Source organism: Pleurodeles waltl, chromosome 3_1 (assembly GCF_031143425.1).
Source record: "Pleurodeles waltl isolate 20211129_DDA chromosome 3_1, aPleWal1.hap1.20221129, whole genome shotgun sequence".
NCBI classification, from domain to species: domain Eukaryota; kingdom Metazoa; phylum Chordata; class Amphibia; order Caudata; family Salamandridae; genus Pleurodeles; species Pleurodeles waltl.
The window spans coordinates 1,335,736,157-1,335,753,091 of record NC_090440.1 but is presented as its reverse complement, the minus strand read 5'-3'; the positions used below and the strand labels follow the sequence as shown (position 1 = coordinate 1,335,753,091).

The 16,935-nt window shown below is 44.6% G+C and overlaps 1 protein-coding gene across 3 annotated transcripts in view; it reads right to left on the bottom strand.

The window, feature by feature from the left end:
- The window catches only part of CEP164 (centrosomal protein 164), a 393,961-nt gene that overhangs the window by 299,010 nt on the left and 78,016 nt on the right, over positions 1 to 16,935 (bottom strand). For all 3 annotated transcript variants that reach the window (XM_069224719.1, XM_069224720.1, XM_069224717.1), the window contains exon 4: positions 6,876 to 7,113. In XM_069224719.1, coding sequence (XP_069080820.1) covers positions 6,876 to 7,113 — 238 coding nt within the window. The remainder of the gene's footprint in view (positions 1 to 6,875; positions 7,114 to 16,935) is intronic.

Sequence of the window (16,935 nt, the reverse complement as noted above, 5' to 3'; positions counted from 1 at the left end):
TCCAATGCTACCATCCAGGCTCCCTGGTCTAGGGCAGACAAGACCTGAGCAAGAGTGAGCATCTTGAATTTTTCCTTTTTGAGGAAGAGATTGACGTCCCGCAAATCCAAAATGAGGTGAACACCCGTGTATTTTTTGGGAATCAGAAAGTAGCGGAAATAACAACCACTGCCTACTTCTGACATCAAAACCCTTTGTATAGCTTCCTTGGCCAAGAGAGACATAACTTCCTCGTGGCGCAAAATTAAGTGATCCTCCATCAGCTGTTCTTTCAATGGAGGCATAGAGGGAGGCAAAGACTAGAAGGGGAGGGGATAGTCCTTCTGTATGATCTGCAAGACCTTTTTGTCCGATGTTATGGATCGCCAGTGAGGGACATTAAACTGAATCCTCCCTCCAACTGGATGCGTGTGGTCTTGCAGAATCACACTAGGCGGACTTGGGCGCTGTGGAGGAGGGGGGCTGAGTTGTTGCCGACCTCTGGCTAGACCCTTTGGGTCTAAAGGTACCTCGTCCTCGTACTGGATGCTGAGATGATGGACGGTGGCTGATTTGAGGGTGGCGTGGTACCCCACCCCTTCCGAAGCCTTGAAAGGGGCAAAAGGCAGACTGCTGACGAGCTGGCGCCGAGAGGCCCGAGGATCTGGCCATAGCCCAAGAGTCCTTGAACTGCACAAGCGCAGAGTCTGCCTTTCTCCAAAAAAGTGTGAGCCATCTGAGGGCATGTCCATGAGGTGTGTCTGGACATCCCCTGAAAAGCCAGAAGTAAGAAGCCAGGCATGGCGTCGAAGGACCACTGTCAATAAAATCGCCCCACCCAGCGAGTGGGTCGTGTCCAAACCACACCGAATAGTAAACTTGGCTGTGCCGCTCCCATCTTTGACGGCTTGAGTGAGTGTCCTGCACACCCTATGGGAACTGGGGCAGCACCTCTGCCACTGTATCCCATAAAGTATGGGGAAAACGCCCCAATAGGCATGAGGTGTTTACGGATCTCAACATCAGGCTGGAGGAAGAAAACATCTTCTTACCAAGATGATCCAGCCTCTCTATTTCCTATCAGGGGGAACAGAAGGGAAGGCACCATGGGAAGTGGAGGCCTGGACCACCAAGCTCTCCAGGATAGGGTGTTCAGTGAGGAAACTAGGGTCAGTGGGAGCTGGTCGAAGGCAGCGGCCAACTGCCCTATTTACAGGAGTCCCTGTGCTTGGTTTGGACCAGTTTCCCAGCAGGACATCAATGAGGGCTTCGTTGAAGGGTAACATCGGTTCCGATGTGGAAAACCCCAGCTGAAGCACCTCTGTCAGGATCTTAGTCCTGACCGGCACAGAAGGGCAACTCTAGGTCCAATACCTCGGCTGCTCTACGCACCACCAAGGCATATGAAGCTCCCTCCTCCGTAGCCACAGAAGGAGGTGAGAGCATGCCAGTATCTGAAGAAGTAAATAGTCCACTTGCTTCCTCTAGATCCTCATACCAGTCCTGCTCCAATCCATATTTAAAAGGGTCCTCAGACCCCTCCCATTCCTCACCTGTCCGTAGCTGATCGAAATAAGCCTCAGGCACTGATCTGAGCCGTGTCGGCACCACTGAAGTTGGAATTGGCATTGAGCGATGTTGTTCCGGCTCTGGATCATCCGGAATGAGGATGGGGTTCCCACCACCAGTGGGCGCCGGCAGTGGGGGGAAGTTGACGTCGGGACCGACGCCGGAAGAAGCAGACTGTGTGGAACCGGCGTCGATCCGGATCCGATATTGGATCCCGGGGTCCCCAACGGCGTCGAGGCTGAAGCAGCCGGCATTGAACCAGATGGGGCCCTTGTTGACCCCCGCGGGGCCCAAAGGATCACCAGCGGGGGCAGCTAGCTTCAAAACGAGGCGCACGGCTTCATAAAGTTTTTTTACATTTAGGGGGGTCACTCCAGGTCGCGGAGAGGGAGGGGGGAAGACGTCGACCCATGCGTTGAAAGTCTACGTTCCCGAATTGTCTCGTCAGCCGACAGGCATGACAAAGTCAAAGTCCTCTTGGACTTCTTCTTCTTCTTGTGTCTCTTTCCCGAGTGCCCTGGGGACCTCGAGTGCAAAGAAGAGGATTCGGGGCTCCTGGAGCGGTCCTGCGACTCCTCCTCGAGAGGGACCGTGAACTCCTAGGAGTCGCGCCAACCGACTTCAACTGCCAGGCCTCCATGAGCTTCAGAGACCGCTCACTCAAAGCTTTTGGGGCCATGGCCCAGTGGTCGCAACACGACTTTGAGTCGTGGTCTCTGTCGAGGCACCAGAGACATACCTGGTGGGGGTTTGTCACCGACATGGTGCAATGGCATGCATCACACAGCTTAATCCCAGTCTTCCTCAAGGACATCTCGCACAGACGAAAAAATCTTCGACAAAAATGTCGAAAAAGGCCTGGCAAAAAAAGGCAAAGGGTAGCTTGATCACAGACCTGCGCTTAACCGGTGCGGAAGGAAAAGAACTGATGTACTCGCGCTGGGGTGGTGCCTTTATAGACGACCGTGAGGTCACAGACGGCTACAATGATACCACGCAGATCCGAACAAACGCCATCCGATGGTGCGCGCAGGGTTCTGCTCAGCAAAAACTTCCGGATTCGAAGCAGATGCTAGCGAATTCACAGGTAAGGAATCTGCAGCTAGAAGTCTCTATCAGATGCATTTGTTTCTACTATCAGCGGTGTCTGCTGATAAGTAACCACCACACACACACACACACACACACACACACACACTCTTCTATGTGCAGCATAGATTCATGTACAGAAGTAAGGAGCTTATCCAACCTATGAGGATACCTGAACTCACATAGTTTTTATCTGTCAGGCAAGTTCTGACACTGGCATAAAGCTTAATTAGGCAACTTAGAATTACTCTGATGTTGTGAAGAGTGATTCCCTGCCCGCACAACAGTGACTCTGGTGGGGGGGTTTGGGCTGGGACTTCGTCCAACCAAACTCCTTTGTGCCTGCAAGACAGGGGCCTGGACAAAAGGTGAAGCCACTCTATTAGAGCGCCTAGTTAGTCCTGAAGCGCGGGTTGTTAAGAATTGTTCACTGCCTGCACAACAGTGACTCTGGTGCCGGGTTCTGGGGTGCATCATCGCCCCCCCAGACTTCTTTGTGGCTGCAAGGCAAGGGCCTGGGAGAAAAGGTGAAGCGGTGCTATTAGAGCGTCTAATAAGTCCTGCAGTGAGTGTCGTGCCCAAGCGTGTGCCCGGGCGAAAAGCAGGCCAAGACAGACCCATCTTATCCCATCATTGCCCAGAAAAGCCCAGGCCAGGCCACCCCCTTTGGCACTATTCCCTGTTTCCAGGCAGCAGCTATCACCAGCCCCAGTATAAGCTACTGTATGATATTTTGATCTGCACTCTTTGTGCGTTATTTCTTGCTTCAACCATGGGGAAAAGAAAATGTGTTTCTGCAGTTGTAGTGGATCATCCACCTTATATAAATGTCCAACCCCGCACAACTACAGACAGTCTTCTGGTGAGGGCAGTAGACGTTACATCAAACAAAATAAAGTTGGCAGAGCAATGGCTTTCCCTTACAGCCAAGGATTTTACATCATCCGTGCCATCGGTATCACCGAGGCCCACCTCACCTGACAATACCTGACATATTGTTGTGCCCCTAACTGGCCACTCCATAGTGCAAACCACTTATATAGGAGCTGGAAATGTGAATAACCAAGAAAGAGACGACATAGGGGACACAGGGGACTGAACGGCCCAAAAGAATACCCCTAAACCAGCTGTTTGTTCGCCTGATTTGGAACCAGTAGTGAAAAGTAGGAAAAGATCCAGTAAGCCAAGCCAGGTAATTTAAAACAGGCACAGGTAACGCAAAATCAGTGTTGGGAGTTATCCCTGACATCATTGGGCCCCGATTTTTGGGACGCTATGAGTGGTCGACTTAGTGAATTGTTGGATAAAAATCGGAGTCCAGTGTACAACTGGCCTGCTCCCATAGAAGCCAGTCTAAAAACCTAAACAAATTCCAGTAAGGCCAGTCGTGAGGTTCGCTTGCCAGTACAGTAACTGGAGGTTGCTGGAGCAACTCCCCAATCGTTGATTGTAATCAACTCCATTGGCCGCAGGACAGCAGAGGAAAAAAGCGGTAAAACTTGCAGATAGATGATATATTGTCAGAGGCAACCCCTACGTTTTTACCTGAGGCTAGCAGGAATCAGGTTCTGAAGACACAAGCTGAGAATACCTTACACAGAAAATCAAATCAAGTAGTTTAGTTACCCTCTCTGTGATCAGTCTCCCTCCTATCGCTAGCCCATATGTAGTTGTTGTAGCTAATATTCCCAAACTACCTGCTAGTTAATTCGAAACGAAAGGTGAGATTAAAAGACCATAGTGGAGGATAGGAAAAGGGAATTAAGAAATAAACCCCGAGAGGACCCATTTGCCGCTGCGACATTAAGGGATAGTACTAAGTTCTGGAAGGTGATTAATAATTCCTTTTTTTTCCAGATCACGACTCCCCTAAAGTAGAAGCCCTGATCCCAGCAGTTGAGTGGGTGAGACACTTCTCTGTTGTTTTTAGATCCAATGACAGGAATGATACCTTAGTCAGGTCTGACGCTGTAGCAGTAGCCCCAGTTCCCCTTAATATGCCTGTTGAGCTGGAAGAGGTGGTAAACGGCCATCAACCTCTCCTCCTCTGGGAAGGTCTAAGGCCCTAATGGGGTCCCAGTTGATCTTTTTAAATCAAACATACATATTTGGGGGATGGTGGTAACAAATCTGCTAGGGAGTGCGGTAGTGGGCAATATTCCGGAGTCCTGGAGATCTGCCATTTTAGTTCCAATTTTTAAGAAGGGAGCTAAATCATCACTAGTTGGTTATAGCCCAATTTCTCTCATTGACTCCACAGAAAAAATCCTGGGGTCTGTTATCCTGGCCCGTCTGGAGACCTGGGTGGAGGAGAATGAGATCTTAACACCCGCTCACTTTAGCTTTAGACCAGGCACATGAACAGTAGAGCAAATCTTAAATCTTCACCTTGTTGGAAGTAGAATATGTAAAATAAAAAAGGGGGGCTATTCATTTGGCATTCACTGACCTATTGAGTGCTTTTGATTTAGTAAATAGGGATAAACAATGGGAAAGAATGCAGATTTCGGGGCCAGTACCTGATCTTCTCATACTAGTAAAGCATTTACACTATGATCTAAAAGTCTAAATAAGATATGTTCCTCAGGGAGAATTAACATCCCAAATAGAGTCCTCATGAGGAGTAAGACAGGGTTGTATACTAGTCACGACAAGTGCAATATTGTTGTACGTAGATGATGCAGTTCTGATCGATTTCATGGCAAATGGTCTGCAGGGTTTATTAGACTAGTTTGTGGGCTATATGGAGGGCCTGGACCTAAAAGTGAACCAATCTAAATCTTATACAATGAGGTGTAGACCATCAAATATAAAAACAAAGCAATTTAGATTTGGGGGGTATACCCCTAAAAAGGATAAACAATTTTAGTTATTTAGGGATAACTTTCAGTTCCTCGTTAACATAGAAATCACATCTCCAAATAAAATTACAACAGATGGAAAGAAACACAGAAGCCATTTTGCGCTTTGCATGGGTTTTAAAGCAGAAACCATTAGTAGCTGTCCTTCTATAAGATAAAATGCATCCTGGCCTGTCTATATGGAGGCATGGGTGTGAGGACATCAAACAAAGGATGTACTTTAGTCTAAAGAGAATGTGTTTACAGATAGATTGCTAGCAGTTAAAAAAAAAAAATCGCAAATCCTATCTGCCATGAGGAGTTGGGCTTACCTTTTATAGGGATAAGTGGCTCCATTCCTCCTATGGATCAAATGTTGCCAAAACCCTGAGGCTGGCTTGGTGAGAGTGTTTATGACAGACTGTTAATCCTTGCAAAATGTAAACAGATTACTGTGGTTGGTGTATTTAAAATCATCTTTTCAAACACTGGATTTAATTGAAATGTTCTCACATCCACAAAGTCTTGGACATGACGCAAAGGAGAGGGTGAAACGATGCTTCCTGGATTTATGTTTGGCTGAAAGATTACTAAACAAGCTTAAAATGAAGGCTGTGGAGATGTACTTACAAATTGTAACTGTAAAAAACACTGAACCATACTTGACATGGATAGAGAATTCAACCTATCACTTATTTTTAACTTCTTTTAGATTGAATTTAATCCACTGGCTACTCGAGCAGTAGCTAGACAGTGTCTGGACAGTTTTATTTGCGACATAGTGGTGCTTTAGAAAGGATGGGCGTGTGGCCATTATGATTTAAGTCTCAATACATCCAAGATACTGCAATCCAATTTGGGGAGTTTAAAGCGCATCCTTACCCAACATGTAGGCCAGATCATAACATAAAGCTAAAGTCTAGTAGTTCTAATATACTATACACTAACATGTTATTGAAACCCCTATGCATGTTTAGGTCTTTGGACTATATCTACCCCCACTGCAATCCCTGAACTTAAGCCAATTTTAATGTTGGACCTAAAGTAACATAATACTCATGCAATGATATGTAGTACAGTGGCAGTATTTTGAGATAAGATTGATAACATAGAACCAAAGATTGTAAGAGCTGACAAGTTGTGATGTAACTGGGATATTAACAATCCCAGCAACAAAAGATAGAAAGAAGGAAACTACAGCACTTCAACTAAAACCCCACCACAGCTGAAGGAAACTAAATGTCTGCATTAGTAAAGGGAATGTCGGTAAAACGTTATGGTTTTGTTTTCTAAAAAGACCCCTAGAAGTGGGCTGCGGCTATAGCACATTTCCCCATCTGGGCCCCTTTTCCCTTATCTGGATATCTGAGTCCCACATCAAGGGCAGGTTAAACTCACTGCAATGGGTTTTGGCAGCTCACGGTCACGCTTGTCTTTTTTTTCCTTTTCCTTTTTCTCCTTTTTTTTCTTTTTCTCCTTTTTCTTGGGTGCTCCTGAGACACCACTGCCGCCGTGGGCCTGCAGCTTTTCACGCTCCTGCACAACCAGTTCCCGGTAGTGTTCATCGCTTGGATGGTCCCATGTCGACTGGCCCGTGGCAAAGTTAAAGTAGTAGATGTCTCCAGTGGTATCCTGGCTGGTGAGGAGAAATTAGGACCAATATACAGTGAATGCGTGTTGCCCACGAACCTATTTTTATTTTCAAACAAGACAGATTTATTGCAAATCACAATCTGTGTCCATCCATTTGCCATCACAGGCAGTACCTAAATCACTCCCAGTACCAAACCACGCATTATCATAACCAAAGCTTCTAGCTATTATCATTTTTTATGCCAAAGGTCCTTCCAAACAGAGTGCTCTGCAAGAACAGGAAAACCACAGAGCCAATGAATATACCTCCAAAATTACAGTATTATACACAATAAAATTAATATGCAGAGTTAATGAGTTCTTCAAGAATTTCTGTGCCACAGAAAATGTCTGTAGGAATTACTGTGCTGTGTGATTTGCTCACTATTACTGCCACAGAATGCGCTATTTAGGTCTAATGCGTCACAAAATATGCCCATAACAATTACTGATAACATGGTCTTTAAAATGAATGAAAGTGTCATGAAATACACCCCACAGCTAACTCCCTACAAAAGCGGCAATGCATAGGTAGCCAAACATAGACAGCAACATACTCTACAGGTAACAGTTGAGAGCAAAAGAGAATGTGCATGTCTACCCAAGGCCAAGATGGGCTATTTAAATTCAGATAATATAGAAGTACATAACCATTAGAACAACTTTTGCTGAAGAAAATGCCCATTGAAATGAGACATGCCCTTTAAGATTACGGTGGTGCAGAAAAAGCCCAGGACAACTGTGGTCTCAATCCTATTGGTATTTTCATGACTGAGAAAATGAACCATGAACTGTTTTTCAAACAGTGCGGGCAAAAGGCATGTCTGTCAGTCAGTGATTGTGGCTTGCACTGATTAGCTAACCAAAACTCCAACTGCTCATAAAATCTCAAAGTATCCAAATGTAGGTCATTTTCACCGTGCCCTTTGGAAAGACTTTTTAAGCCAAAAACAATAGCAATTGCAGCTACCCTGATTACAAGAGAAAAGTCAAAAATACAGTAGGCAGAGTAATTGCCATCTCTAGGCATTATTATACATATAAGCATATTTTCACAGGAAAAAAAGTTATGGTTGTGGCTCAAAGGTATAAAACCACTGAAATTCGCAAATTACAGTGTTAAACCTTTGTGTGTGCACGCGCACACACACACGCGACATTTCTATATGAAAAAATTCATTAAATCATTTATGGCATCACTGCTGTAACCATAATATATGCATCACCCCCTTGTGGTGCATATGACGTCCCAGATGACATCACTGCATACAGAATAAGAGGCATAAACTATGATTGTAATAATGACTAGGAATAACATCACTGATGACATCAATGCTTGCTTCTACATTGTGTCTGATTTCCAATTTGTTAAAATATGATTTTATATTTTACACCATATGTGTACAGTTTCTTGGTGGTGGAGAAAGTACATTTTGAACACCTTGTTCTGTTTACTAGGAGAACTATGTTATCTATAATTTTCACACGAAGGTTGTATTTCTTTATTCTTTCTGGAACAGTTATTAGAGAGGTAATTGAGTTTTTAATTTAAAGATGGAGAAACAGAAGGAACATAGGCCCTCATTTTAACATTAGCGGAAAATTCCGCCTACCACCAGGAGAACGCCGCCGACCGTATCATGATCCATGTGTGTGTCTGTTTTTGTATGCGTGCATGCGGGTGTGAGTCATCTGGAATGCGTGTGCGTATGTTTGCGCGTGTAGGTGTGTTAAGGGGGGGAGGGGCAGAGACCCCTATCAGTGCCAGGGATGGAATTCCCTGGCACTGATAGTGCCTACCACCATGGTTTTCATGGCGGTAAGATTGCCACGAAAACCATGGCGGTAGGCGGGGTCATGATCCTGAGGGTGGGACTGTGACGGCCACCTGGCTGGAGACCGAAGTCTCCAGCCCGCCGGCTGTTACTGCCCTGGCGGACAGAGTGGTACATTGGCGGTTTGGCTTGAGCCAAACCGCCAATGTCATATTTTGTGGAATGGTTCTGCCAGCCTGTTGGCAGTACCTTTCCCCAAAATACCGCCGTCAGCCAGGGTCGTAACGAACCCCATAGTGTGGTGTTAGGCTGTAGAGGAGTATACTATTCTGACATGAAGTGTAACTCTCTCTTCCCAAATATCAATGGTTGCTTATTATGCTTTCTTCCTTTACTTGTTAATTTGTCATTTTAAGTTATGCGGTCCTGTTTAATAATGTTGTTATTTTATTTTGGCGTATACATCTTTTTAAAGGTTTTATATTATGGTGTAATACAAATTTATGAATATTAAATTAATGCGTTTTATAAACTAGTTTTAGTTCTTCATATTTATTTTCCATTCTTTACAGTGGAACACAGAGAAACAGGTTACGAGTCACTTATGGGGACCTACTTTAAGTTATAAAGATTTATAGCTCAAATCTCAATCAAGTGATACAAAGCACTTTAAGATCCAGGGACATAGGTAAAGAGACACATGCAGCGATAAGTATTTGTATTGTGCTTCCCCCATTGTGCATAAGTTTCTTTTCTACCATTAGTTTTGGCTAGAGCAGGGACCCCAGGGGTCTGCGAAGGCACCTCAGGGAGTTTGCAACTGCTTAGAAGATTAAATAATATTAACAGATTAAGGGTTTATTACAACTTTGGAGGAGGTGTTAATCCGTCCCAAAAGTGATGGTAAAGTGACGGATATACCACCAGCCGTATTATGAGTTCCATAGGATATAATGGACTTGTAATACGGCTGGTGGTATATCCGTCACTTTACCGTCACTTTTGGGACGGATTAACACCTCCTCCAAAGTTGTAATAACCCCCTAAGTCCCCAGCTTTCAGCAATGGCTCAGTTCGGATTCCAATAATGATTCAGTGGGGGTCTCCGAATTCCAGTAATGATGGCCACATAAGTCAAAAGGTGGGGAACCACTGGGCTAGAGGCTTGATTACTGTCATATTTGTAAATACTTCTGCAGTCTATATGATGCATATATGCAACATACTGACTGCATGTGTTATAGATTTACCTGTATTTATCTGTACTTAAATGTTTCTTTTTATGTCCCCGTAACTCTATTTATATTTGAAATTATTTATTTTTCTATATGCCACTAGTGCATAAAAGGAGTTCTGTCTTTGTGTAGACAGCAGTTTAATTTGTAATATATGATATATTCTTTACATATCCCAGTTTTGTTTTGTGTCAGATTGAGTTTAAATGAAAGTGTTTATCCAGTTGTTTTATTTTCCCCTTGCAGTGTGTTTTAAAGGACATCTGTTCATGTATTTTGCAGTTTCTACATGAGTGAATAGCCATGTATTAATATGTGTATTCCTATTTCTTGTTCTGAGTGCGTTACTGTGCTTGTGTGATTAAGGGGGTCATTAGGAGTTTGGCAAACTGAAACATCCGTCTGCCAAACTCCCGACCAGGAGACCGCCGCGTTGCCAGCCCCATTACAACTTTCCCACTGGGCTGACTTCTGCCAGTCAGCCCAGTATGAAAGGTGCAGCAGCATTGTTCCCAGCTCATAATTGAGCCGGCGGCAATGCAGCCGCATGCAGGGTGCACCAGGACCCTTGAAATGGGCAGTCTGCAGACTAGAGCAGACACTGCGTATTTCAAGGGTGCTGGGCAGGGGGACCCCTGCACTAGTTCTGTGCCAGCCTTTTCATGGCAGTCAAACCGCCTGGAAAATGCTGGCAGAGAAGAAGGTTGTAATCAGCAGGGCGGCACTAAGTTTAGCGCCACACTGGCTGAATACAACCAGGACAGCTGTCTGCCTGCCAACCTCGTAATGTGGCGGACGGACTGCCACAGCCGCGGCGGTCAGACCGCCAGACTCGTCATCAGCCCCTAAATATTGGAAACAGTATAGGCTTCCAAATGGTGCCCATAAATGTGACTATGAATATGATTTAATATATCTGTGCTTATGTACGTGCTTGTGAGTGAGTGGGAGCATGTGTATCTGCCTCAGTGTGTGTCTGTAAGTTTACTTAAGTCTCTGACTGAATTCAACTTCTTTTTTATTGCAAGTTCTAGACTTATTTATGTGTTGTGTATATGTTTAAATAAATGATATTCTTTTTTGTTAATAGACACAGTGGAGTAATCAGAACATCTGTAATGTTACTGACGAAGTCATCAGTGCTGTCATTGGTTGATGTCCTTTATGGTGTCCGCAACGGGGTAATGTCGTATGCAGCACAAGGGCCTGGTGCGAGTTACATTCAAGCAGTGATGTCAATGGTGAGATCATAAATGATAAAATGAAAAACAAGTTATTTACATTTGGTAATGTGCTTTCTGGTGGATATTCCATTTAACTGCAGATTCCTCCCCATAGGTTATTGCCCAGGTGCCAGTTTAGATAAAGAAACTGTTTCCAGCAATACTCCGGCACAAAACTAAGTAGCGCCGTGCCACCTCAGATACAACAAAAGGGAGACATATATGCGAAACACAGTAGTGTACTGAAGTCAGTTTCTTGCTAGTCGCTTTCCGCACCGTCAAACGCAGAGAACAAACTATTGTCAATACAAGTGGCAGATCCCTAACTTGGGACCTTTAAAGATGGCAAAAAGATGCCTCTCCACAGAATAGAGAAGTAGGAGGGTAGTGAGGAATCTGCAGTTAGATACAGTTTCCACCAAAGAGCATTACCAGAGGTAACTTGTTCTTATGAAGGATGCTTCAAACTGCAGATTCCTCACCTTCGAAACAGATATCAAATTAGTACCCCTGTAGGTGGAGGGTCTGTGGAGTAGACTCAGACCAAAAAAATCTTGCACAGCTGGAGGAGCGAAATGTCCTTTCCGTCTGACCTGGCTATCAAGGCAGTAGTGCTTTGTTAACATCTGCACAGATACCCAATTTGCAGCCTGCCAATTGTCAAGGACAGGTACTCTGGATGCAGCCTTAAGACAGCTACTTGTTGGCTAGTGTGTAGCCAGCTTAATTAAAATTACTATTCCCTTCGGAAGGATTCTCTTCTGCACTGCCTTTCCTTTTTTCATCGCTGCGAAGTCGCTCAAGGCCCTCTACCGACGCACAGAGGTACTGCTGAGGAAAAATTTCTGGATCTAGTCTGCCCCTGGGGGAGAATTCTAAGATAAGGAATCTGCGGCTAGTTGTCTCTATCAGATAAACCACTAATGCAGATGATGCACTCTCCTAAAGTGGTTGGCCAAATAGCTTGTCCAACCCTGTGTCAAAAGAGGTATCAAGCCCACTGGCCTCTTGTAACAATTGTCATTGCTTTCCCCTTCCCACTAACATCATCTTTTTCTTGTCTAGTGGAATACCTTGTTTAAAATAGGAGCTAAAAAAGATAATGGGAGCCTCTGCTGGTGTTTCTGCGGAGTCAGGCTGTAGAACAACCAGTCACACTTTAGTGATTTTGTGGTGTGGCATCAGTTGAGACAGGCCTAAAGTCAGTTTGAGGTCATACCGGAATAAGCACGGAATCCTCTTCTGGCACGGATGAGGAGCGCCTGGCACATGTTCTGAAGCAAAAGCAGGCATATATACCAGAGTTGGTATGGGACCTAGAAATAGTTCCAAGGAAGCAGACTGTGCTGGGGCGAACCTGCTGGCAAGAACTCGACTAGAGGCTCCTGCAGTTCCTTGGGGCTCCAAGAAGTTGGAATCAGTGGCATAGGCTCTTTGAAAGCCTTGACTGCTGCAGCATCACCTGGGAGGCTCTGGGAACACCAGGATCAGCTAGGGAATCGGCTATGTAACTGTGGTCCCCAATGAAGACAGACAACCTTTTTTAGGATGGACATCATTCCCTAGCATACTGGAATTCGTTTTAGAAGTTGTCAGGAGCATGACTAATTTGGGAGGAGAGCTCTGGATCTTCGTTAGAAAGATGGAAACAAACAAACACAGCACATGGGGTGGTGCTTATAGGTGGCTGCGCGGTGTCACTTCTGGGGTGGCACTGAACCACCTAGGGGCATACAGGGGTATTTCTGGAAAAAGTTTTCAGGCTCAGTGTGATACCTGGAGAGTATTCTAAGGTGCAGAATCAGTGGTTAGAATCATCCATAAGTATCTTTTCAATAATGAAATTGTGAATGATGTCAAGTGTGTTGTCAATCCCAAAGCAAGAGGAAGGATTAAGGTATGATTTTCACCCCAAATCATAATTAGTGAATTCCAGTGGTGTTATACGTTTGAGCTACAACCATAACTAAATTTTAATAGTGGTTTTTAGTGATTTCCATTTTTTTCCACAGGGTTTCAAATTTAAAATACATACTTACAAAAACTGTGTGACTTGTCAAAAAAATACTTTCATAATCATTTACCTTTGTTCTTTTGGTGAGTTTTATCCATAAATTAAATGAATGGAGGTGGGTGTAAACTTGTGTCTGCATTGAGCGCCCACTACCTAAGTGTACCCTTGCCTCCATTGGAGTGTGCAGTGAAGTGAGTGGTAGTCTGCCTAAACTGACACCTGCGTCTGATGCCCACTACATCACTGTGCGCTCGCCTCCATCGGAGTGTTCATATCCTCGTGTTTAGTCCCAAGTGTGTCTCAGAGTGAGTGGCAGGGTGCACAGACCTGGACCTGTGTTGGACTCACTGTAAAATCACCCGTCACGTCTGAATTAAGATTCTTCAAAAAATGGAGAGTGTTTCTGTACACGAAATGCTGGCCCTTCGAGACGACAATAACTTAGGAAAAATTTCAGATGTGTTGCCCAGAAGGTTAAATGGCATAGATATTCAAGTGCTGAGTCTTTCAAGCTCACACAGCAACAAAGCCCTTGTAGCTCAGAAACTAATAAACTGATGCCAAACCAAAGAAAGCATGGTTTCTTGGTAAGGTTCTACTTTTGTGCAAAGATTGGGGCAAATGCTTTCAGAAGTTTTTCCTACGGGAAGCTAAATTAAGAAAACACCTTGTTTTTCTCTCTGCATGGATCTTCATGAAACTTGGCTGGCAGAAACTTTACTCGCCAAGTAGAATTCATGTAGTCAAAAGTTATAGGCAAATAAAAAAAATGCCTTTTCTATGGAACCACTGTAATAATGACAAATACACAGTGTCCCTGTATAATTTGAAGAATATTCTAAATCAAAAATCAAAAGCTGAAGTGACGTTCTAGTAAGGTAAGGGAATAAGATATAAGTTTACATTAAAAAAAAATCTGAAACTTCACTGAAAGCTTCACTGAAAAAAAACAAAGCTTAAAGTGACATATTTAGGAGCTGAAACGTAAAAACAAATGTAAAGGTAGAATTTACTCACCTAACTATAACCTGCGCTGCTGCCAAGCACTGCTTATGGCTTCACATATTACATCACTCATGAAATTCTAAATGCCATCATTGATATCATCTGAAAAGACAACCCTATTGGATGACATCACGGATAACACAAAAATCATAAGCAGCATAGAATTACTAATTGAATACATGTGGCTCCATAGCACGGAAAAAGCATTAACCCTGGAGGCAAGTGTGATTGTGAATATTGAATGGTATATGGTTCACGGTTTATAAATCACTTAAGTACAAGATGCAAGTATTACTCCATGTTAAATAAGGTAAAGACTGAGCATACCTAACAAATATTAAGCCAACACCCTCACTGCGCATGGCCTTTTGGCATGCGCAGCAAGAGTGAGCCTCAAACAAGGCCCTAAGCCTAAGCCCTGCAGGTGTACATCTTTAGACTGTGCATGGCCTTCCGCTGTGAGCAGGAGGGGGGTTTTGTGGGGTTGGGCTACAGAGCCTCACCTAACCCTGGAGCACACTACTAACCAGTGAGGCTCAAATATCAATTCCTTTGCAATGTTTTTTTCGGTTGCCAGAATACCCCCGCCACACATGCTGCATCCTAATGGTACCCCAATGGTGTGCAAGATTACTGAGGAAGTTTGCCTGGTACCAAGGTACCACTGGGGTGACGCTAGAGCGGAAGGGCTGCACTAGGTGGTTTTTTTTTTTGGCTCCTTTTGAGGTCCCTTGGGGCCACCCCCACAAGTGCCTAGGGGTCAAGGTGTACCTGCTCTACCCTCTTCTATCTCATTTTTCAAACATTTGTAGGTGACGGCGACAGAGTGCCCACGTCCTGTAATGGTGGCCATAACATTTTTATCTGTGCTGAGGCCAGCAAATTAAATAGCTCTCAATGCAGAACCAGTCTGCAGTATCGGATTGACAACAGGAGCAAATGCTCCATCCTCCAATCAGAAGGCCCCCATTTGTTTTCAATTTTCGGTACTGCAGTGACAAATCCTTTTTCTGGAAGGTGCTTGACATATTCACAGAGACGCCTCTCATCTGGGCGGGAGACTTCAACTGGATTTTAAAAGTAGATATGGACGGGTCACCCCCAAACACAACAAGAAACCTGGTATGACTGGGCCACTGGAGAAGGTAATGACATGTGGACTGCTTTAATGCATGGAGGGCACAACATCTGACAGGGATTGAATTCACATACCATTTGAGCATGCACAACATGCACAGCAAGCTGGACAGAATACTTGTGGAAACAGTATTGGTGCTCAGATTACCACAGTCGAACAATCGGGTAGATGTTTGTCGGACCATGCTGCAATACTCCTTACATATGTGTGGTGCCACAATACCCCATCTATCACTACATGGTGCCTGATCCAGAGAAGCTGTGAGTTGGGGCATTTCATGCTGATTTATTGAAGGTCCTGGAGCAAATCCTTACACACATTTGAGGGCCCACTATGACTGGAGCTAACAAGTGGGACATGCTTAAAGCTGCCTTGCATGGGGCGTGCCTCACTTAAGTGTACCGAATCAAAAAGCAACTGCATAGGGAATTGAAGGCCCAGGAAGATACTTTGGTACAGCTTCAAAGAGAAGAGCAAGACAACCCCACATCATAGGGTGAGATAGTGGATGCCAAGGGTACGATGGATTGAACATGAGTAGGTTTGACAGATTCACAACTGAAAGAGTACAAGCAGTTACTGCACAAAGAGGTGGTAGTCTTTCGATGTGGCCTCTTCGGAGGGTAAGAAAGACAAACTTGATCATGTCCCTTGCGACAGGTGACGCCTAGTCGGTCACAACACAGGATACTGGTGGTCATAAAAGGCATGCCTAGATACAAAACACCAGGCACAGATGGGCTTGCAACAGAGTTTTATACTACAAATGCAGGCTTGTTTCAGAGAAATTCCTGAAAGTCTTTCATGAAGCTAAGGACGTGGAAATACTTCTACAAACTATGAGAGAGGCACTTGTAGTCCTGCTCCCTGGACCAGATCGGGAGAGAACTGGCTGCCACATTCTGCTCTCTATGATTAATGTGGATGTGAAAATGATTTCTAAAATCCTAGCAAATAGATTACAGGGGGTTATTTAGCATCGGGTGCATGACAAATGTGGATTCATCCCCAACAGATGTACCCTCAGGATATCCGCAGACTCACATGTCATGTAGTCTGTACAGGACTTTCAGATAGAGATGGCGATGGCTGCCTTCAGCATTGAGAAAGCATTTGATATGATTGGGTGGGATTTTATGCCACCTCATTTAAAACACATTGGGTTTGGCACAAATTTGCTGCGATGGATAACCTTGTTGCCCCCAGCACTGACAGCCAAAGTTAGGTCTGGGAGATATATCTCTGACAGTCAGGAAATACAGAGAGGAACCTGACAGGGAGGTCCTTTGCCTCTCTGCTTATTTGCGCTGGCCATAGAGCCATTGGCAGCCTACCTGCAAGAGGTACTACAGGAGTAGGGGATAAGGATGTGGAGATACAGAGCGCAGTTTACCTCTACGCCAAAAATGCCCATGGTATGCGGTGCCAATTTTGAG